Source organism: Aphanomyces astaci (assembly GCF_000520075.1).
Source record: "Aphanomyces astaci strain APO3 unplaced genomic scaffold supercont1.2, whole genome shotgun sequence".
NCBI lineage: Eukaryota > Oomycota > Saprolegniomycetes > Saprolegniales > Verrucalvaceae > Aphanomyces > Aphanomyces astaci.
The window spans coordinates 1,639,978-1,659,158 of NW_009798265.1; the positions used below are offsets into that span (position 1 = coordinate 1,639,978).

The window sequence follows — 19,181 nt, forward strand, 5'->3', positions numbered from 1 at the left end:
AATTCAACACTTGACGGTTGTGACAGTTCAAACGGTTTCATTGTAACGCCAAAGCCAATCAAATCACAAGGATTCAATTCTGCAAAGAATCAGCCAATCCAATCACAGGGATTTGGTTCAGCCAATCCCGTCGCAGGGATTGGTTCAGCCAACAACCATTAATTCCGTGCATGCTGTTGCGCCGCCTGCCTCTCCTCGGTCGTCCTCTCTGCATCCATCGAACCATCATGACAACGCCAGCCGCCGCCGACTTTGAAGGCGAAATCATCAGCGAAGGCCGCGCCAAGATCCTGTTTCCCAAGGGCAACCAAGTGTTCTACAACAAGGTGCAAGTACTCAACCGCGACCTCTCCATCGCCGTGATCAACCAGTTTGCGCACGAACGGGCCAAGGAAACCATCCTTAAGCAGCGGAAGCGTGAAAAGAATGACGCGGTGCCCACGGTCGACGAAGTCCAAGCGCATGTCCGCGACAACGCCGACACGAACGGCCTCAAAATCTTCGAGGCGCTGGCGGCCAGCGGCCTTCGCTCCATTCGGTACTTGCAGGAAATCGAGGGCGTGCAATCGATCCTCGTCAACGACTTGGACCCTGCCGCCGTCATCTCTATCAAGCGCAACATCGAAGTACGTCTCTCCCCATCGGCACATATCATTCTCATGGGGCTTGTTCCTAGTACAACCAACTGAGCACGGACAAACTCATCCCGAACGAAGACGACGCAACGTCCGTCATGTACAGCCATCGCAAGGAAGCCGACAACTTTGACGTGATCGACCTGGATCCGTACGGGTCGGCGTCCATCTTCCTCGACGGCGCCGTCCAAGCGATTGCCAACGGCGGCCTTCTTTGCGTCACGTGCACCGACATGCCCGTGCTCTGTGGCAAGGACCCTGACGTACGTTTGTTCATTTCATATATATATATATATCAACTCAACACGATATATATAAATCTCGTCATGATTAGGTTTGCTTTTCGCGGTACGGAGTCGTGCCATACAAGTCCAACTACCTCCACGAAAACGCCCTCCGCATGGGTACTACTTACTAACGCACCACTAGTTAGTCGTACGTTTAGTTGATTATGACATCTTGTTAGTGCTGCACTCGATTGAATCCGCGGCGGTCAAGTATCAAAAGCACATTGTGCCCATCATTTCTTGCAGCATTGACTTTTACGTGCGCGTGTTCGTCCGTGTGTACAAGTCCCCTGTCAACGTCAAGGCGTCTATGACTAAACAGTCGTACGTGTACCAGGTACTTACTACTACTACCTACTACTCCATCATAAACCAAATATAACTATTGTGCTTTCGAGTGAAATTTTGTGTTGTGGTTTCTCGTTGGAATTTAAATCCTTTTGATTGGCTACTTCAGATGAGCTCAAAAGTATTAACCAATCAAAAACTTTCTCAATGAAATTCAACCAATCAGATCGATTGTGGATCGATTCGATTCGATTGCACCCCCTCCCCAAATTTGTACTATCAAATCGACAATAACGACTAACTCGTGTTTTCATGTGCACAGTGCACCGGGTGCGACAGCTTTCACTTGCAATCGCTTGGGAAATTCAACGGCAAAACGTACCACGCGTCGTTCGTGGTCTGTTACCTCTGTAGTGCATGCATGAATGCTTTTGACGATACACGGCTCGTAGGAACCGGATGTGGTGGGCAGTGGCAAGTGCGATCAGTGTGGCCGACGCTTCAAGATGTCTGGTACGACAGTCCCAAACGATGTCGCATATTCCAAGGAACGATAGGTCCGATCTGGTCGGCGCCCCTGCACAACAAGGACCTGGTGCTCAAGATCCGCGACAACGTGCTCAAGAATCCCACCAAGTACCCGACCAAGGACCGGCTCCACGGCCTGCTCACGTCCGTGTCGGAGGAGGTGCAGGAGGACGCGCCGCTGTACTACACGCTGCCGGGGCTGTCCAAGACGCTCCACTGCCAGCAGCCCCGCATGGACGTACGTACTAGTACTAGTCGTTGGACTAGTTTAGGGTTAGTAGGTAGTAATGGGGTGGCTGACCGTAGCAAGTGCAAGTGGCGCTCATCAACGCCGGGTACAACGTATCGCAGTCGCACAAAGTGCCCGAAGCCGTCAAGACGAACGCCCCCAACCACGTCGTGTGGGACATCATGCGCTCGTGGGTGAAGAAGCATCCGATCCATAAAAAGGCAAGTCTATATATATATATATATATGGTCAGTTTACGAATGAACGATCGATCGACGTAGCGAGTAAACGACAACCACGACGTGGGCGTCAACATTTTGGCCAAGGAGCCGGCATTTGAAGCGCAATTCTCGGTACAATATACACCCTTGGAATACTGTATTGCGTGGATGTGACGGTGGTGACTAGGGCAAGCGTCCATCGGCCGACAAGGAAAAGGCGCTGCGCTTCCCCAAGAACCCTGAAGCCCACTGGGGCCCCAAGAGTCGCGCACGGGGCTTGGCACCGAGTGAGCTGGCGAACGTTGTGGGTAGGTGGTTTTGTCAGATGGAATTGGTTTGAATACGCGGCTGTGTTGTAGAAGCTCACCAAGAACCCGAGGCCAAGAAGCCTAAAGTGGACGAGTAGATGATGGAGTTAGCAATATGCGACTAAAACAAGTATACAAACCTTCTACTTATTCCGGAATTTGGCTTACTCTCTACGAAGACCATTGGACGTTTTTTGCCAAAAATATGCTACAGAATATCTCAATTTTTTACCCTTTTCGGCGAAAATCATGAGGCAAAAAGCTGGTTGAAGGAGAGGCGTTTCAGTAATTATATCAAAAAGTATCGTAAACTATACTTACATTTCGTATTGAGATTTGGGTGTTACAATATAAATTTCAAACATATCCACTGCAGCTCCTTGGATATCTTTGACGATTCTGAATGGAGTCGCGCTCATTGAGCGGTCAAGGCGCCGGGCCGTCGACGAGCTATGGGACCGCTTCAGCAGATGGAACTGGACCTTCTTCATCGCCGACACTGCCAACGTCACGCTACGCTTCGAACGAACCATCCACTGCGATGGTCCCATCATCGCGTAGCTCGTTGCCTCCGATTTCAACGTCGGGTCCGTCGGCCTTTCCGAAGCCGTACTCGACTGCGTTACTAAATGCCGCCGACGTTCGTTCCCCATTGCTCAAGCGAACTTCGCCCCAAACCTATGGGAGTGTTCCGAGTAGTCCTGTGATACCATCTACTGCTGTGGCGAAGAACAAGGTGTGGAACGACAAGAAAGGCGAAAAGAGCGCGTGGGATTACATCCACATGGACGTGCGCCGACAAAGCCGCGATCGTCTCAGTCGGTATGGTTACGAAGCACGTGATAGTTCACACATCTCCACCGTGCTAGATTTCTCGACCAGAGCGACGTTGGCTCGATTGTGGACATCGTCGAGGCAGTGTCGGCGGTCGCGTTCGCGTGCATATACGTCACCTACACTTACCTTCCTGACGATGCGGTATCAATAATACTTCCCTGCTATTCGTCAACATGATGTGCCATCTCATCGTCGTAGCACCTCGTGTACTTGTGGCACGCGGAATTGCTCCTCGCGAGCTTCTTCTTGATCGACTTTGCATTCCGCGGCATCGCGTTGTCCACGGAACCTCTTGACGACATGTTGTCATTCACCGGTTTCGTGAACTTGGGCACGATCTTCCCCGTCTTGCCTGTGTCGTTCTTCATGGCAAACTAGTACCCGCCACACGAATGATCCATTTCCACCTCGTGATCGTTTCATATCATTGTAGCAACTTTTGGACGTCGGGCACGTTTTGGCGCTTCGTGTACCCCCTTCGGTTCCTCAAGGTGTACGTGGAAGTGCGTCGTGTGATCAACCGCTTCCACAACGACATGACGCCGCTCACGCTGTTCGCCGTGAACGCGTATTTGCAGATCTTTTGCCTGCTCTTTTGCTCGGGCGGGGTCATCCAGGTACATACATAATATATACATAAATATCTCTGTCAATATCGATATATAGTATTGTACTAAGTCGCCTGACATTAGATTGCCGAGACAACGTACGGAGACATGGACACGTACAATGGCGAGTGGACGTTTTTCCACTCGTGCTTCAACTCGCTGCTGTTGTTCGTGGCGATGAACTACCCCACGGCCGACAACACGCTGACCAAGTGCTTTGTCATGTTCTTGATCGTGCTGCTCATCATCGTCGTGCCGTACCAGCTCTCCATCTTCTTTGAAATCTACGGGTCGTACTCGTCCTACGAGTATGCCGTGCTCACGCCGTCCAAGCGCATGAAGCACATCGTCCTCTGCGGCGACCTCACGCCCAACCGCATCGAACAGTTCTTCAACGAAATCTTCCATGAAGACCATGACCTTGTGGACACGCGCGTCGCCGTCATGTCAGACGAAGACCCGTCGTCTGATCTCGTACGATTCATTAGCATCATCAAGCTCTCATCCCGTTGCTTTTGATAGGTCGCCATGTTGCTGGATCCGTTCGTGGCGAAACGCACGACGTTTCTGAAAGGGTCGATTCTCCACGATTATGATGCCGCGCGCGCGTCGTGTGCGACGGCCAGCGCCATATTCGTCCTCACCCGCAAAGTTGGCCAGGAAGACGTCAACTTGTCCGACCATCGGACGTTCATGCGAGCCATGGCGGCGCATCGAGTGGCCAAAGACGTGCCCATCTACGCACAGCTGCACCTGTCGTCGAACAAGCATCTGTTCCATGACATTGAGCAGAACAACGTGCTGTGCTTTTCCGAAGTGATTCACTCGATCTTGGCGCAGAATTGCCTCTGCCCCGGCTTTTCCACGTTCATATACAACCTCACGACCACCGCGGGGTACCATCCTTCTCCCATCTCTAGCCACCATCTTGAGATGCCGCTGTTAGATGCGAAACTGAGTTGGACGATACGTGGGAATCTCGATACCTGCACGGCGCCAGCCACGAGCTGTATTCGGTCCAGCTTCCCCCGCCCCACGTAACAACCAACCCATATCCCATAATCACACGAGGACCCTTCATTGTTGTGAACCAACTACCGTAGGTGATTGAAGGCCTGACGTTCGCCGAAGTGTCTGCGTGGGTGTATTCGCGGTGCAACGGAGTGATTTTGTTTGCGATCCACGTGCTGTCGGCAGATGGCCATGGCACGATTGTACTCAACCCGGGCAGCACGTACTGGTGCCGCGGCAACGAAATCGGGTTTGTGATTGCCAAAGATCGCAAAACGGCCGACAACGTGACGTCGATGGCCAAGGAAACGACGCCGAAACAGCCGGGTGTGTCAAGCCACAGCATGCTCAAAGCCGACAGTCTGCACGACTTGGCTATAATCGCGGACGTGCCGAAAAAGAAAGGAACCAGCAGCGCCACCACCCCGGGTGGAGGTGGCCCCCAAGCGTTGAGGAAGAAGCGCAACTCGCGGATGTTGATGTGGTCGGCCAAGGAATCGAAACCCGCAGGCCAGATACACAAACGCACGTTGAAAGAGTGCGTCGTGTTCGACATGACCAAGCTCAAGCTGTCGTCGTCGCCCATCGTCGTGTGTCTCTTGGCGCCGACGTTTCCCGACCACATGGAGTACTTTGTCGTGCCGTTGCGCAGCCCCGTGATCAAGGAGCACCATCCGATCGTGTTTTTGACGCATAAACTGCCCACCCGCGAGTCGTACGAGCCGCTGTCGTGCTACTCGGACCTGTACTTTGTCGAAACCACCAAGATCTGCTTGGAATCCCTCAAGCGGGGCGGCGTCGAGATCGCGCGACGCATTGTGCTCATGTGCGGCGGCGGCGAGTTTGCCGAAACGAGCAGCGCCGAGTTGCTCGCCGACGCGGTACGTGCGCACGAGAAAGGTCTTGATGATATCGTCGTCATTTGAGTGTGCTTTGTGCCCCCTAGTCGTCGATTGCTACGCACAAAAGCATCACAAGCCTGCTGGGACCTGCCCGGGCGCCCAGCGTGATTACGGAACTGGTGAATCGGTACACAAAGCTATGTCCATGATTGTGAAAACTGATTGATTGTCGTGCGGCATGATGATGCGATCGATAATATATATAGGGCAAATGTGCATTTTATCTCACACAACATTGGGTCGACGCCGTGGTTCACGGCAGACGACGACCCGAACAGCGAGCTGTCACTCGTGGACGCCGGCAGCTTCTCCAGATCGCGCGCGTTTGCGTCGGGCTTGACGTACAGCACGTCGCTGTGCGATAGTCTCATGATCAACCAGTTCTTCAACCCCATGATCAAAAACATCGTCCGCGAGTTTGTCTTTTCGGCCCTTCGCGCGGTAGAGTCGTCGCCATCATCATCGTTGGCCCCTCGTTGACTCGTCATTGTTCGTAGCACACGGCTGTGTTTCCCAACGTGAGCTCGCCAGTCAAAGCCGGCGCCCCCGCCCGCATGGCCGTCCAGCGCAGCGCGTTGTTCACGTGTGAGATGCCCATGGACTTTGTGGGCAAGACCTTTGGCTACGTGTTCGACCACCTCCTCGCCTCGGACGCCATCCTGACGTTGGGAATCTACCGCTGTGTCGACCACACGGCGCTGGCGGAGGCATCGACGCCGTTGCCGCCCATGTCCCCCACGGGGATGGAAGAGGTTACCCCTCCCCCCGAGCCCTTTGAAGAAGGCGCGCTGACCCCCCTGATCAACCCCACCAGTCGCATTGAAATTCCTGAACAGCACCGACCGGTTCCGTACGGATTTGCGTACGTCAACCCCAAGCCCTATGACATCATGACTGGGAACGACCTTATCTACGTCCTGGCGCACAAGCAGCCATATTGGATTTCGTAAGCGAAATGTATTGAATATAGTGTTACAGACCACTTGTTTCTTTTGCCAAAAAACTACTCGAATTTGATTGGCTCACTGAACATCCAATCCGATCCAGCAATCGCGCATTGGGTCCGCCACCCTAAAAATCTCGGATGATGATGCAGACGTCGGTGCGTGGGTTTGTTGCGCCGCTGGCGTCGTTCTTAGCTTGTCCTTAGGTGTCTTTGGAAGTGGTCGGGACTGGCTCCGACGGCACAGAGTCCTCCGTCGTGTTTAGCATTAAAAAGCACGGCGTCTACAGTGACGACGTGACGGTGGTCAGGCGGTAAAGTGCTTCGCCTGATTCATGCATCATGTGATGGCGTGGATTAGGTACATTGTAAACTGCGGCGAAGGCACGCAGCGCCTGTGCAACGAAAACGGCTTGAAACTTGGCTCGTTGACGTCCATGTTTCTCACTCGACTGGATCCACTGGTAATCCCTCGACTCCACTTCTCGTGACCAGCATCTTTAGACGTGCAGTGGCATTCCAGGCATGATCTTGGCGCTGGGTGGGTGCGGCACGCCAGAGCTGAGCGTCGTGGGCCCGCGTGGCACCCATGCATTTGTTAGCTCCACCAAGAGCTTTGCCCGTCGCAACTACCCCGTGATCACGTGCTCGGAAGTGGAGAGTGATGGTCGCACTGGCCAAAGCCCGTCACCTCCGCCCTCCCACATTAGCCACACAAGCGCTGCATCGTATGATCCTGTTGTCGACGACCGCTACGTGCGCATCACACCGGTGTCGGTAAGACGAACCCAGGGGCTGCCACGTCATGGGACTCCATCATCAACCTGTCGCCATTGCAAGCAGCAGCGAGTCGAGCCACCCGCGAAAAAGAGCGAGCCAGTCGTGGTGTCGCGACCAGCGCTGGCGCACGACCAGCCGATGCTCCAGTGGCTCCAATCGTACTATCAAGACAAAGATCCGTCCAAAGTGCCGTATATTCAAGTGATTCTCAACAAGTACCAAGGCCGCCACGACGACCTCAAGCACATGCTGGTGGCCAAGTACGGTCCCTTGGCAGCCCCAGACGAAGCCAATGATGACGAACCAGAGACCGTTCAGACTAGTCCTCGGAAAGATGAACGCACCAGCTCGAACAGCGACGACACTGTCGTCGTTTCGGACGTTTCTACGAACACACGACAGGCAGAGCCCAATGACGACAGCCAAGATGTAGTGCTGGCGTCCACAGCATCATCCAGTGACGACGAAGATGACACCAACAGCATGGAGACGTGGCTGCGGACGTTCTATACCCGGCACAACCCAAGCATGCTGCCGCGACTGCACTCGGTCTTGCAAATGTATGCAGGCCGAGAAGACCAGCTCAAAGCCATGCTGGGTCAGAAATACGTGACCAGCACAAAAGTACGTACGTCCTCATGGTCACAACGGGACGCGCACTCAGTGACACAGTAGCGACCCCTCGAACAAAACACCCAGGACGATGGGACCAAAAAGTTCAAGGGGGCGTCTATCGACAGTGTCACAGACGTGTTCCTCACCCCTCCGTCGACGTCGCGACCGTCCCCCATTCAGTACGACCAAGTCATTTGCTATGTCCTCGAGTACGTCCACACATCTCTCCCTCTCGCCCGTGTCATGAGCGACAATCTTAGGTTCAAAACGTCGTCTGATTCCACTACGATCGCGTGGGTGGTCGATGTCCCTGATATGACGTGGCTGCCCCACGTCACGGCGCTCTTGACCAGTTGCCAAGACCATCATCCAGCTCTGGTCGTGCACTTGACTCCGTCGTCTGTGGCACTGCACCCCACGTACATCTACATATGTCTAGTGTTATCCTGACGCTCTTTGTAGTTATATGGCGTGGGTAAGCGCGCACTCGACAGCTGGCCATACGCGCCATTTGCTCTTTGACGGGCAATTGCTGGACGAATTCCGCGACGGAGCGTGTGCCTTCAACTTCGAAGCGTCCGCCCGCCTTCGCTTGCAGTTGCACGCCAAGTCGGCGGCGTTGTTCCCTCTCTCGTCGCCCTTCCAAGCCATCGCCACCGCGACTCCCACGTCGGCCGCCTCTCGACTCATGCTTCGATCTAGTGCCGGGACTACCTTCCACGTGGCACAGCCAGGGCTGACCTGCCAGCTCACTGCCATGAAATCCAACCAACAGATCGGTTTCCACTATCGGACGTGTACGTTGCGGCTGGCTACAGAAGTATCAGCACCAAGTTCAGTGGAGCCCGCCGGACCGCCTAGTCACGCCCCCAAGCTGGCGTTCCTCGGTACAGGCTGTGCCGCGCCTTCCAAGTTGCGCAACAGCAGCGCCATCTACTTGGACTACAGCCCCCCGTCGACCCATGGCATCTTGATCGACTGCGGCGAAGGTACGATCGATCGTTCATAATACAAGGCTGACATAGCTTCGTAGGTACGTTTGGCCAGCTGTGGCGGCAGTTTGGGCTGGCGACGTCGGCGCGACTACGCACGTTGCAGTGTATTTGGGTATCGCATAAACACGCAGACCACCACTGCGGGCTGCTTCGAGTGTTGCTGGAGCGACATCGCGCCTTCGTGCGCAACGCTCAGCCTGCCACGTCATTGGTAGTCATTGCCCCCGACGCCGTGTTGGCGTACGTGGCACGCTGGCGCGCCGCGTGGCTCCATGGCGTGCACATGGTCACGTGCGTGGACTTCAACCACCCCCAGCACCCCCTTCGAAGCATGGTGCTGGGACTCACGGGGTTCCAGAACCTGTGGAGTGTGCCGGTGCACCACTGCCACGACTCGTTCGGGCTTGTGCTGATCACCCACACCGGCATGAAGGTCGTGTACTCGGGGGACACGCGGCCGTGCGACCGCCTTGTCCACGAAGGGTTTCGACCCCATGTGTTGATCCACGAAGCTACGTTTGAAGACAGCATGTACGAAGATGCGGTCAAGAAGAACCATAGCACCGTCGGAGAAGCGTTGGAAGTTGGACACCGCATGCAAGCGCAGTTGGTGCTGCTCACCCACTTTAGCCAACGGTACCCGAAACTGCCCCCTCGTCAAGCAACAGCATCGGGAAGCCCGTGTGGGTTTGCATTCGACGGCATGCAAGTGACGCTGGACGCGCTTCCTCAACGCCAGCATGATCGGTACATGCCACCGCTTCCCATGGCACATGCACCGATGAGCACGGAAGCCACGTTGGCCATGTTCATGACTGCAATGCGGAAAGACGACGTCCTGACGACATCGTCGCCACCGCCGTCGCCATAACAACGAAGTTTCAATTACCGGTAGATTCTGGCAAGAAGATGTGGAAAACTTCCGCAATAAATAATACATACGTATACCAAGCATCGTTTCTGTCCCCACCTTTCAAGGGAAAATCCACGGAATCTCCACAAAAATATATGCGACGGCCTCGGTGCATAGATGATGCAGGGGTTGTGGGTACGTTTCGTGACAAAGACGTGGATTTGTCCCACGCTGATTGGCCGAATGCACAAACTGAATGCAATTCCACCAATCAAACACGATGAGGTGATCGTGACGCGACAACGTCGACGGATACTTTGACCTAATCTGCGATTGGATGTTTTTTAGCACAAAGTGACACGGGATTGGATGACGCCCATCCCCGCCCGAGTGACTGAAGATCGCCGCCTGCTTTGCTCATTCTTCCTTTTGCATCCTCGCACTCGAACAACTCTTCTCACCATGACCCAACAAGTCAACATCGGCATCAACGGCTTCGGACGCATCGGTCGCCTCGTCGCGCGCGCCGCCTTTGCCAACCCCAACACCACCGTCGTGGCCATCAACGATCCCTTCATGAGCTTGGACTACATGGTGTACCTGTTCAAGTACGACTCCACCCACGGCCGCTACCCCGGTACCGTGGTCGCTGAAAACGGCAACCTTGTCATCGACGGCCACGTCGTGCGCATCTTCACGGCCAAGAACCCCGCTGAAATCGGCTGGGGCACCGTCGGCGCCGACTACGTGTGCGAATCCACCGGTGTGTTCACCAGCACCGAAGCGTGCTTGTCCCATGTCCAAGGCGGTGCCAAGAAGGTCATCATCTCTGCGCCCCCCAAAGACAACACCCCCATGTACGTCGTGGGTGTGAACCACCACAAGTACGATGGCTCGGCCAACGTTGTCTCGAACGCGTCGTGCACCACCAACTGCTTGGCGCCCCTTGCCAAGGTCATCAACGACAAGTTCGGCATCGTGGAAGGGCTCATGACCACTGTCCATGCCACCACCGCCAACCAATTGACCGTTGACGGTCCTTCCCGCGGCGGCAAGGACTGGCGCGCGGGTCGCGGCGCTGGCCAAAACATCATCCCCGCCTCGACCGGTGCCGCCAAGGCCGTCGGCAAGGTGTTGCCTGAATTGAACGGCAAGCTGACCGGCATGGCGTTCCGCGTGCCCGTCGCCGACGTGTCCGTCGTGGACTTGACCGTCCGCCTCCAAAACGGCGCGTCGTTGGCCGAGATCAAGGCCGCTTTGAAGCACGCGTCTGAAAACGAACTGGCCGGCATCCTCGGGTACACTGAGGACGACGTCGTGTCCCAAGACTTCATCACGGACAAGCGCTCGAGCATCTTTGACGCGAACGCGTCCATCGCGCTCAACGACAACTTTGTCAAGCTCGTGTCGTGGTATGACAATGAATGGGGCTACTCGAACCGCTTGGTCGACTTGATCTTGCACATGGCCTCGGTCGACAACTAAATTTTTAATCAAAGCGAATGTGTTTGCCTCCTTCTCTCTCTCTCTTGGAGTTGTAGTAACAGTCTACATTGGCTGGCTTGCCTGCTGTGGACTTACTTGTCTGATGTAGATGTAGTGATGCTATTGCATCCCTGAGAGACACACTTCGACCAACCTGCAGGCTATGTTAACAGTTGCTGCAATGTGTACTCTTAGACATTTCACGAATGGTTGGAGGTGTCTTGGCGTTGGGAAGGAGGAGGTGAAGTGTACTAGTATACTATGTGATGTTAGAAATGACTACCTGTATGTACCACATACATGGCAGTGCCAATAGGCATTGATGGCGATGTTTATCTACTTTCCACCCGCTTTAGCGCGCAATCCAGAAATGAACCCGTCCTCTACAAGCATCGTGTGTGTGAAGAATGGACGTGTTGACGCATCTGGTCACGTACTCTCCTTGAGGCCTTCGACTGGCGCGGCTTTGGCGCGAGCTTTCGCGTAGCTCTCTGGGTTAAAGCCAAGGAGGTCCAAGTTCTCCTGTTGCATGAGGCCCCTAACATACGCACGTCACAATCAAGTCGTTTACTCTGGCAATGTACTTGTCCATGCGGCACTGCAGGTACTCTTGCGACAAATGCTTGCAGTCAATGTGGCTGTTCTTCGCCCCCTTCAGACAGGCCAAGAACGTCTAAGTCATGGAGCAGCATGAGCCTGGCAACAACATACGATTATCACCTTACCTTCATCTGGTCTTTGCACTCCCCATAGTGATCCAGAGGGAACGAACCCTTCTCCGGTGGCTTCGCTTGAGACGCCCCGCCACCAAACGCGTTCATCACTTTGTGTGAGCTCGAATTCGGCGTATCCGAAAAACTTCCCAATTACGCACTCTGATTGGCTCCATGAATTGAATTATCCGGATTTGACCCAGATAGGCCACTCGATCTTGAGTAATCTTTGAGTGCGATGCGAGTGTTCGGCAATCCACATCACTTGGGGAGCAGCTCATCATGCACCTTCTCGGCGCACCATCCTCATCGTTATACCGCCAGTCGCTTGACCTCGGTGGAGAGCATCCATATTGACGGAAAGTTGGACGAGGACGCTTGGACATCAGCTCCGTGGACTGTCCCGTTCACCGACATCATCGGGCCGCGCCATTGGAGTCAGCCGTGGTTTAAGACCCAGGTCAAGATGCGCTACGACGACACATTCCTGTACGTTGGCGCGTACGTGGAAGACACGGACGTGTGGGCGACCCTCACAAAGCGCAACTCGGTCGTGTTCAATGACAACGACTTTGAGATCTTTGTCGACCCCGTTGGGACCACGCACAACTACAAGGAGTTCGAAGTCAACGCCATCAACACGACGTGGAATCTGCTGCTGAACAAGCCGTACCGCGATGGGGGCGGGGAAAACTCCACGCGAGTGGACCCAGTCCACGGCTTCGACATGGTGCCCCTCGGACTCCGCAGTGCCGTGTACGTCAAAGGCCGCGCAAACGACCCGAGTAAGCTGACGCGTCATCATGTTCCCAAGCTCAAAGCTATGGTGCTTAGACCAACATGTACATTTTTGGACGGTCGAAGTCGCTTTGCCGCTGGCGGCGTTGGCGTGGAAGACGACGGCAGTCGTGCCGCCGCGACCAGGGTCGTCCTGGCGCATCAACTTTTCCCGCGTCGAATGGTACGATGATACAATCACTTGGAATGATGCTGAGATGTGAAGGGTCGTGGAAGTGGTCAACGGGCGATACGAAAAGATGAAAGACCTCCCCGAGGAGAATTGGGTGTGGAGTCCCCAAGGTCAAGTCGCCATGCACATGCCAGAACGGTGGGGATACCTCCGCTTCGTCCAAGCAGACCACATCGAAGATGCAAATGAACGAGACGATCCTGAATTCCCCGCGAGGTACCAAGCGTTTGCCATCTACTACGCCCAAAAGGCCTACCGACTGAAGCACAAGCGATATGCCGACACCATCGCCGACCTCTTGCCGTGGATTGCCGACAAGCACGTCGTGTCCTGCCTGCATGTGACGTACATGAACGTGACTGCCGATGGATTCTTCGCTGGGGCGTCGGCGTTTGGATACACGGCGCACATCCGATACGACTCGTTCATTCATGTGTCGTCAACCAACGATGCGGATGAGGTAGCGTTAGTATAGGTGTGGAGGAGTAACGTACATGCAGCATTCGTGAGTGAGACAAACGTACCAGATCGCTCCGTGCATCCCGCATGCATGGGCCACTACAGGAAGACGACCTACAGGTCTGTGCCCATCACGCCTGTGAGTTCTGAAATGGGTTAATAACACACGTATTTTACGACAGTCAAAATAGAGGATAATTTAATCGTGGTATTTTTTGGGGTGCTCCAATTACCGTGAAATAGTGTAAGCCCATGAAATTAACTTCCTCCCATTTCCATCGCCAGCGCCGCCGCTTTTTCGTGTCCGTACTGTACCATGTCAGATGTCGAGAAGCCGAAATTCGAGAGCAGTTTGTTGGCATCCTTGCATAAGGGAGAGCACCCGCCTCCTCCGAGGACTGCCACCTCACGCAAACCTCCGCCAAAGAAACCGCCGTCTGAAGACAGACAACCTCACGCGCGTCCACCACAAGCTCATGTAAGCGACAGTGGGCACCACAGGAGCAAGACCAAGCAGAAATTTATGTACGTACAGAAGGCCTCGCCGACTACCGACGTCCCGCCGGCAACACCATCCCCTGCAGTAGCCGAGGCACCACCACTGCCCGGTCCAATCCAGGTGCCACAAGCGGCGCAGCTGCCGTTGCCTCCTCCGCCAGAAGTCAAGAAGCCATTCCAATCGTCCTTGATAGCTTCAGCTCAAAGCAGCAGTGGCCCATCCCAATCCAAATCGTCATCTTCGTCGACTCCTCATCAGTTTGCTGCAAAGCCATCTACTGCGACGCGGGCATTGCCGACGGCCTCCAAAGATGGCGCCGACTCCCGACCATTCCAGTCTTCGCTCCAGGCATCTATTGGCTCCAAGATGACGCCGGACGAAGCAGTCGAAGCGGCTCCGAAGAAGACTCTCCGACAATCCATCGAAGAAAAGAAGCTCGGCCACCCGAGTGATCGCTTCTTCACCCGATCGGTCTCATCCCGCGACGACAAGCAATGGCCTCATGGGTCCAGACGCCAGGAAGGCGACTCGGCCAGCTACCGCTTGGACGCGCCAAAGGGCAAACTCACGCGGCAGTCCAGCCACGACGCCCACAAGCAAGGCCCTCCGCAGCTCGCCCGCCAAGCGTCGTCCGAAAAGCGAGGTATATCCGTCCGCATTCCCTCGTTTTAACGATCTTTCCACTGCTATAGAAACACCCCCGTCCATTCTCTCCAGACTTGGCCCCGCCCCGGATGACCACCGCCACCCGCCGTCGATTCATGCTCGCATGGGTCCCCCCATCGAATCGGCCAAACGCGACGCCCCCCTCCCCCGCTCCACTTCCCCTGGCCTTCGACCTCAATCCTCCGACTTGGACCGACCTCCCCCTTTCTACGGACGCGACACCAAACAACCAGACCGAAGCAAGTCATCATCCAAGTCGCCTCTATGTGACAAGCCCCCGGCCAAAGGCGGGTCGTCGCAGCTGCTCACGTCCATGCCGTCACCACCTTGTCGTGGTGCCACGTCATCATTCGTCAAGCCCCCCGTGAAAGGCTCGTCGCTCGTGGCATCCATCTCCAACGTGGACGCGCTGCGCTTGCAATTGACGTCGTCGATAGCATTAAGCCACGCGCGCAGCAATTCCCCAGCCCACGCCCGCCAAGCGCTTGACAAAGTCCGCTACACTGCGACCCAATTGCGAGCGTACGAAACAACATGCTGGAGCACACCTCGTGTCTTGATTCACAGTATCCTGGTATGACTGAAATAGGCTCAACAAGTCCCCCAACGTCCCACGACCGTTCGATCTGGTGGATTTGACCAAGATCGTCGTGACGCCGGCATCCCCGCGAGCCAAGTCGTCCAAGTCGTCGGGTCGGTTTTGGTCTGCACGAGCGACGACCTCGTCCGTGGTGCGAATCCATGCTGGGCATGCCAGAGGAGGAGCGTCGCAGCAGCAAATGCGCGGCGGCAGAGGTTTGTAGAGCCAGGCGGGTGTGTACTGACGGTTGATGCTGTAGGGGGTCGTGGGGACAGACAACGGGGCAAGGGGGCGCGCCACCAGCCGCCGCCGCCGCCGCCACTGTCGGACGAGCCCATCGTGCCGTTCGTCAAGTCCGAGTCTCGATGGGTGCCGTCCAAGGAAGACAAGGTCAAGCAGCCCAAGGACGTGCAACACCAAGTCAAGACGCTTCTCAACAAACTCACCCGCGACCAGTTCGAAAAGATCACGGCGGACATCGCGGCCCTCCCGCTCAAGTCGTTGGACACGCTCAATATGCTCGTCGCCATGATCATGGATAAGGCCCTGGAAGAGCCCAATTTTGCCCAAGTGTACGCCGACCTGTGTGTGCGCCTGCATCAACACCTTGCCGCGCACCGCCCGCCCTTCCTCCACGCAGTGCACCACGTCGCCGACCAAGTAAATCGCCTCGACGATTCCTGGCCATTCATTTTGTATGGTGGATAGGTGTGGTACTGGACAGCGGCAAACCGAAGCACGTTCCCAGCGTTCCATGGCCCTGTGACGAGGTACTGAGCGAATAATGGACATGGGAATCTGCTAATACCCTGGCGCAGTCGCGACGAGTGTTTTGCGGGGGCGTTGGGTGTGCACTCAAAGGCGGACAAGGAGGTGCCGCCAGAAGAGGTGCAAGCGCCAGCGTATTACGTTCACAAGGGTCATTTGGTTGTGGTGGCGACCAAGGCCGGTCTTCCCAAAGAATTGTACTATGCTGGTAGGTCGTACAAGTATATATATCATATATCTCCAATCCATACCTTCACGAATCTGCATTCTGATGCGTTGTAGCTGTACAAGTGGACAAACTTTCCGAGAACGAGCCATTGATGGGCACATATCCCACTGGTACGTTGTCGCAGACACATGTCTTCTCTATGGATGTATTCCAATGCAATCCATTGGCAGAGGAATCGGCTATAAAGGCGGCCGCGACCTTCACAAGCTTCAAGCGGCTGCTCGTCACTCGATGCCAGCACAAGTTTGACAGCACCGAGCACAAACCCAAGCAAGCTGACGATGCCGACGACCCCGCTGCCGTCCGCGTACGTTGTCACATATTTTGGTCAAACAGTTGGCAATATAACGTCGAGCTGTAGGCGGCGCGACGCACCAAGACACTGATGCTCGGCAACATGCGGTTCCTAGGCGAGTTGTTTAAGGTGGAATTGATTGCGGTACGACTACAAACCATGGACATATATCATGGATATATCGAGGTAGTAAGTACTAGTCAATAATACCCCCTTATCTAGGAATCGGTGGTGCAACAGTGCATTTTCAAGTTGCTTGGGCTCGAGCTAGTCCATGTCGATGGCGGCGCGCAGGCGGCACAGACCATTCGGTACCGATATATATGCAATATATATATATTAAGGACTGTCATTGAACCATGTAGCATGCCGGACGAAGAGGACTTGGAAGCGCTGTGCAAGATGCTGGCGACAGTAGGCAAGAAATTCGACCACAAGGGCGTCAAGACCGCCATGACGATGATCCTGGTGCGCATGGTGGAGCTGTCGGACACGCCGTCGCTGCCGTCGCGCATTCGGTTCCTTCTCAAAGACGTGTTGGAGATGCGGGACCATCAGTGGGTGCCGCGTCGAAAGGTACAGTGACACACATGTATGTCACTGGGAATGTCACTAAAAATGAACAAACTGGAACGCCATAGGAATTGCAACAGAAGACGCTGCAGGAAGTCCGCAAGGAAGCGGAAAAGCTGCAAAGGCTGGGCAAAAACGCCCAGCACGACGATTTGCAGGGCAAGCGCCATCGCACGGCGCACTCGAGCTTGGACGTGGCCAAGCAAAACAGCATGTTGCTTCTGAGACAGACCACCATACCCGACCAGCCACCAGTGACGTTAGCAGTGGACCCGACCAACCGGATCAAGAGCATCCTGCAAGAGTATTTGGCCCTGCATGACATTGCCGAGACGCGGCAGTGCGTGGCCGAGCTCCCCCGGGACAGCCACTTGGCATTCGTTGAGCAAGCGCTGACGCTGGCGCTGGAAGGCAAGGAGAAGGATCGCGCGGCCGCGGTGGACATGCTCGTGGGGCTATACGAGACGCTGACCCTGGGCGCGACGGAAATCCAGAGCGGCTTGCTGGGCACGCTCGAGTTTCTAGACGATCTGCGCATCGACATCCCCATGGTGCACGAGTACTGCGGACTCATTCTCGGCCGAATGATTGGCGCCGGGTGCTTTGGCCTGAGCTGGCTGCAATTGGGGGTCCGCCACTTGGTACGGTTTCGATACTGATGAAAGATGGAGGTTACGCGATGGATAGGCGGAGAGCGGCCTGGCGGGACTGCTCGTGGCCGAAGTGCTGGGCGTGATGGACGACGACATGGGCGCGGACACTGTCGCGACGATGCTGGCGCGAGAGGAGCTCAATGTCGCCGGCTTCTTACCGCCGGACCAGCAATCACCCGACGCGGTCGCCGCCTTCCTCAAGGCGCATGACTTGACGGGCTACTTTTACGAAGACGACGACGAAGAAGAGGACGACGAGGAGGTCAAGGACGCGCTGCATGCGATGGTGCAGGAGTTCCTGGTCGTGCAAGACGTGGCCGAAGTGGACGCGTGTTTAGCCGACTTGCAGCCGCATCCATGGACAGTGTCGCTGGTGAAGACCGTCCTGAACGAGCTCTGCGAATGCAAACCAGCCCAGCGCCCCCTTCTCCTGACCCTTTGGCGCCATGTGCTTCCGCACGTCGACCCCGCGGACGTGGAGGTTGGGCTCTCGTGGTGGTTTGACCAGCTGGACGATGTCGTCGTCGATGTGCCCCAAGCCGCAGTGTACGTGGCGCCCGTCGTGGCGCAGGTGCTGCACGAGCGAGTGCTGACGTGGACGTGGCTGGCGACGGTAGTGGACGGAGCCAGGCCAGCCACGGTCGTTCAACTGGTCGAAGGGGTATGTTATGCGCTGGATGCATTGGACAGTCGAGACGCCACGCGACAAGGGATCTGTGACAGCGGTGTGTCGATGGACAAGTTTGCAAGTGGTGGTCGACTGGCGCCGTGGTTCACATGATGATGCTTATAGGAAAACACAGAATAGTTGTATGAACAAAGTTATTGAATTGAACACGACGAACAGCAGGTCGGGGTAGGCGTGCATCCAGGGACCTCCGTGTCCACAGCCACTTCCTCGCTGTAGATCCACTCGCTGTCTGGCGCACCCGTTGCCTTCGCCCCGACACGAATATGGTACGAACACGACGGATTCAGTTCGTCGAGCACGCCCGTGGACGACGTCACGGGAAGCACCGCGCTAGATCCCCAGTCTTCATGTGGCTGCTTGTACTGGAACTGATATTCGTATCCAGGTTGCACGATGGGAATCTCCATCACGAGCGTCACTTCCGTGCGACTCACACATCGCGGCGGCGGCGGCAACATCGTTCGAGCTAAGAATCGGCAAATGCAGGATTCTGTCGAATGCAATGTATTCGATTTCGCAGGTTATTGTATTATTACTAACTTCAAGTTTGATCCGTATTA

The 19,181-nt window shown here is 55.4% G+C and overlaps 8 protein-coding genes across 24 annotated transcripts; 6 read left to right on the forward strand and 2 right to left on the reverse strand.

The window, feature by feature from the left end:
* The first annotated feature begins 149 nt into the window (after positions 1-149).
* Positions 150-2,654, forward strand: H257_01464 (N2,N2-dimethylguanosine tRNA methyltransferase). Of its 5 annotated transcripts, XM_009824671.1 has the most exons (11): positions 150-626; positions 677-898; positions 970-1,039; positions 1,102-1,259; positions 1,533-1,607; positions 1,663-1,723; positions 1,768-1,976; positions 2,045-2,188; positions 2,249-2,320; positions 2,376-2,496; positions 2,548-2,654. In XM_009824671.1, the coding sequence occupies exons 1-11, from the start codon at positions 171-173 to the stop codon at positions 2,592-2,594; spliced, it is 1,635 nt and encodes a 544-aa protein (XP_009822973.1). In that variant the 5' UTR covers positions 150-170; the 3' UTR covers positions 2,595-2,654. The 5 variants fall into 5 exon arrangements, with proteins under 5 accessions (XP_009822973.1, XP_009822975.1, XP_009822974.1 ...); XM_009824673.1 differs by having other exon boundaries at positions 2,249-2,496; XM_009824672.1 differs by having other exon boundaries at positions 2,376-2,654.
* Positions 2,655-2,861: 207 nt separating this feature from the next.
* H257_01465 (hypothetical protein) lies at positions 2,862-6,963 on the forward strand. 6 transcript variants are annotated; one of them, XM_009824676.1, is made up of 11 exons: positions 2,862-3,318; positions 3,366-3,474; positions 3,532-3,710; positions 3,767-3,950; positions 4,026-4,415; positions 4,464-4,837; positions 4,888-4,978; positions 5,045-5,833; positions 5,899-5,981; positions 6,061-6,295; positions 6,352-6,963. In XM_009824676.1, the coding sequence occupies exons 1-11, from the start codon at positions 2,900-2,902 to the stop codon at positions 6,802-6,804; spliced, it is 3,306 nt and encodes a 1,101-aa protein (XP_009822978.1). In that variant the 5' UTR covers positions 2,862-2,899; the 3' UTR covers positions 6,805-6,963. The 6 variants fall into 6 exon arrangements, with proteins under 6 accessions (XP_009822978.1, XP_009822981.1, XP_009822982.1 ...); XM_009824679.1 differs by having other exon boundaries at positions 3,532-3,950; XM_009824680.1 differs by having other exon boundaries at positions 5,045-5,981.
* Positions 6,939-10,141, forward strand: H257_01466 (hypothetical protein). Of its 5 annotated transcripts, XM_009824684.1 has the most exons (6): positions 6,939-6,956; positions 7,005-8,201; positions 8,253-8,401; positions 8,453-8,611; positions 8,655-9,181; positions 9,226-10,141. In XM_009824684.1, exons 2-6 carry the CDS (start codon positions 7,323-7,325, stop codon positions 10,056-10,058), a joined length of 2,547 nt encoding a protein of 848 aa, XP_009822986.1. In that variant the 5' UTR covers positions 6,939-6,956; positions 7,005-7,322; the 3' UTR covers positions 10,059-10,141. The 5 variants fall into 5 exon arrangements, with proteins under 5 accessions (XP_009822986.1, XP_009822985.1, XP_009822988.1 ...); XM_009824683.1 differs by having other exon boundaries at positions 8,253-8,611; XM_009824686.1 differs by having other exon boundaries at positions 6,956-8,201.
* Positions 10,142-10,460: 319 nt separating this feature from the next.
* H257_01467 (glyceraldehyde-3-phosphate dehydrogenase) lies at positions 10,461-11,597 on the forward strand. The gene has a single exon (XM_009824687.1). It carries the CDS (start codon positions 10,503-10,505, stop codon positions 11,523-11,525), a length of 1,023 nt encoding a protein of 340 aa, XP_009822989.1. The 5' UTR covers positions 10,461-10,502; the 3' UTR covers positions 11,526-11,597.
* A 72-nt stretch (positions 11,598-11,669) lies between these two features.
* H257_01468 lies at positions 11,670-12,428 on the reverse strand. Of its 2 annotated transcripts, XM_009824689.1 has the most exons (5): positions 12,251-12,366; positions 12,110-12,198; positions 11,963-12,063; positions 11,826-11,908; positions 11,673-11,784 (listed from the first exon to the last, which is right to left on the reverse strand). In XM_009824689.1, the coding sequence occupies exons 1-4, from the start codon at positions 12,344-12,346 to the stop codon at positions 11,862-11,864; spliced, it is 333 nt and encodes a 110-aa protein (XP_009822991.1). In that variant the 5' UTR covers positions 12,347-12,366; the 3' UTR covers positions 11,673-11,784; positions 11,826-11,861. The 2 variants fall into 2 exon arrangements, with proteins under 2 accessions (XP_009822990.1, XP_009822991.1); XM_009824688.1 differs by having other exon boundaries at positions 11,670-11,908; positions 12,251-12,428.
* H257_01469 lies at positions 12,346-13,847 on the forward strand. 2 transcript variants are annotated; one of them, XM_009824690.1, is made up of 3 exons: positions 12,346-13,023; positions 13,073-13,199; positions 13,242-13,847. In XM_009824690.1, exons 1-3 carry the CDS (start codon positions 12,477-12,479, stop codon positions 13,681-13,683), a joined length of 1,116 nt encoding a protein of 371 aa, XP_009822992.1. In that variant the 5' UTR covers positions 12,346-12,476; the 3' UTR covers positions 13,684-13,847. The 2 variants fall into 2 exon arrangements, with proteins under 2 accessions (XP_009822992.1, XP_009822993.1); XM_009824691.1 differs by having other exon boundaries at positions 13,253-13,847.
* A 71-nt stretch (positions 13,848-13,918) lies between these two features.
* H257_01470 lies at positions 13,919-19,107 on the forward strand. Of its 2 annotated transcripts, XM_009824693.1 has the most exons (13): positions 13,919-14,809; positions 14,859-15,354; positions 15,422-15,627; positions 15,672-16,072; positions 16,121-16,182; positions 16,231-16,388; positions 16,463-16,519; positions 16,580-16,716; positions 16,771-16,848; positions 16,927-17,015; positions 17,070-17,280; positions 17,346-17,918; positions 17,965-19,107. In XM_009824693.1, the coding sequence occupies exons 1-13, from the start codon at positions 13,984-13,986 to the stop codon at positions 18,709-18,711; spliced, it is 4,041 nt and encodes a 1,346-aa protein (XP_009822995.1). In that variant the 5' UTR covers positions 13,919-13,983; the 3' UTR covers positions 18,712-19,107. The 2 variants fall into 2 exon arrangements, with proteins under 2 accessions (XP_009822995.1, XP_009822994.1); XM_009824692.1 differs by having other exon boundaries at positions 16,927-17,280.
* H257_01471 (hypothetical protein) lies at positions 18,753-19,079 on the reverse strand (the record flags this gene model as incomplete). The annotated part of the gene is made up of 1 exon (XM_009824694.1): positions 18,753-19,079. One exon carries the CDS (start codon positions 19,077-19,079, stop codon positions 18,753-18,755), a length of 327 nt encoding a protein of 108 aa, XP_009822996.1.
* Positions 19,108-19,181: the final 74 nt, after the last annotated feature.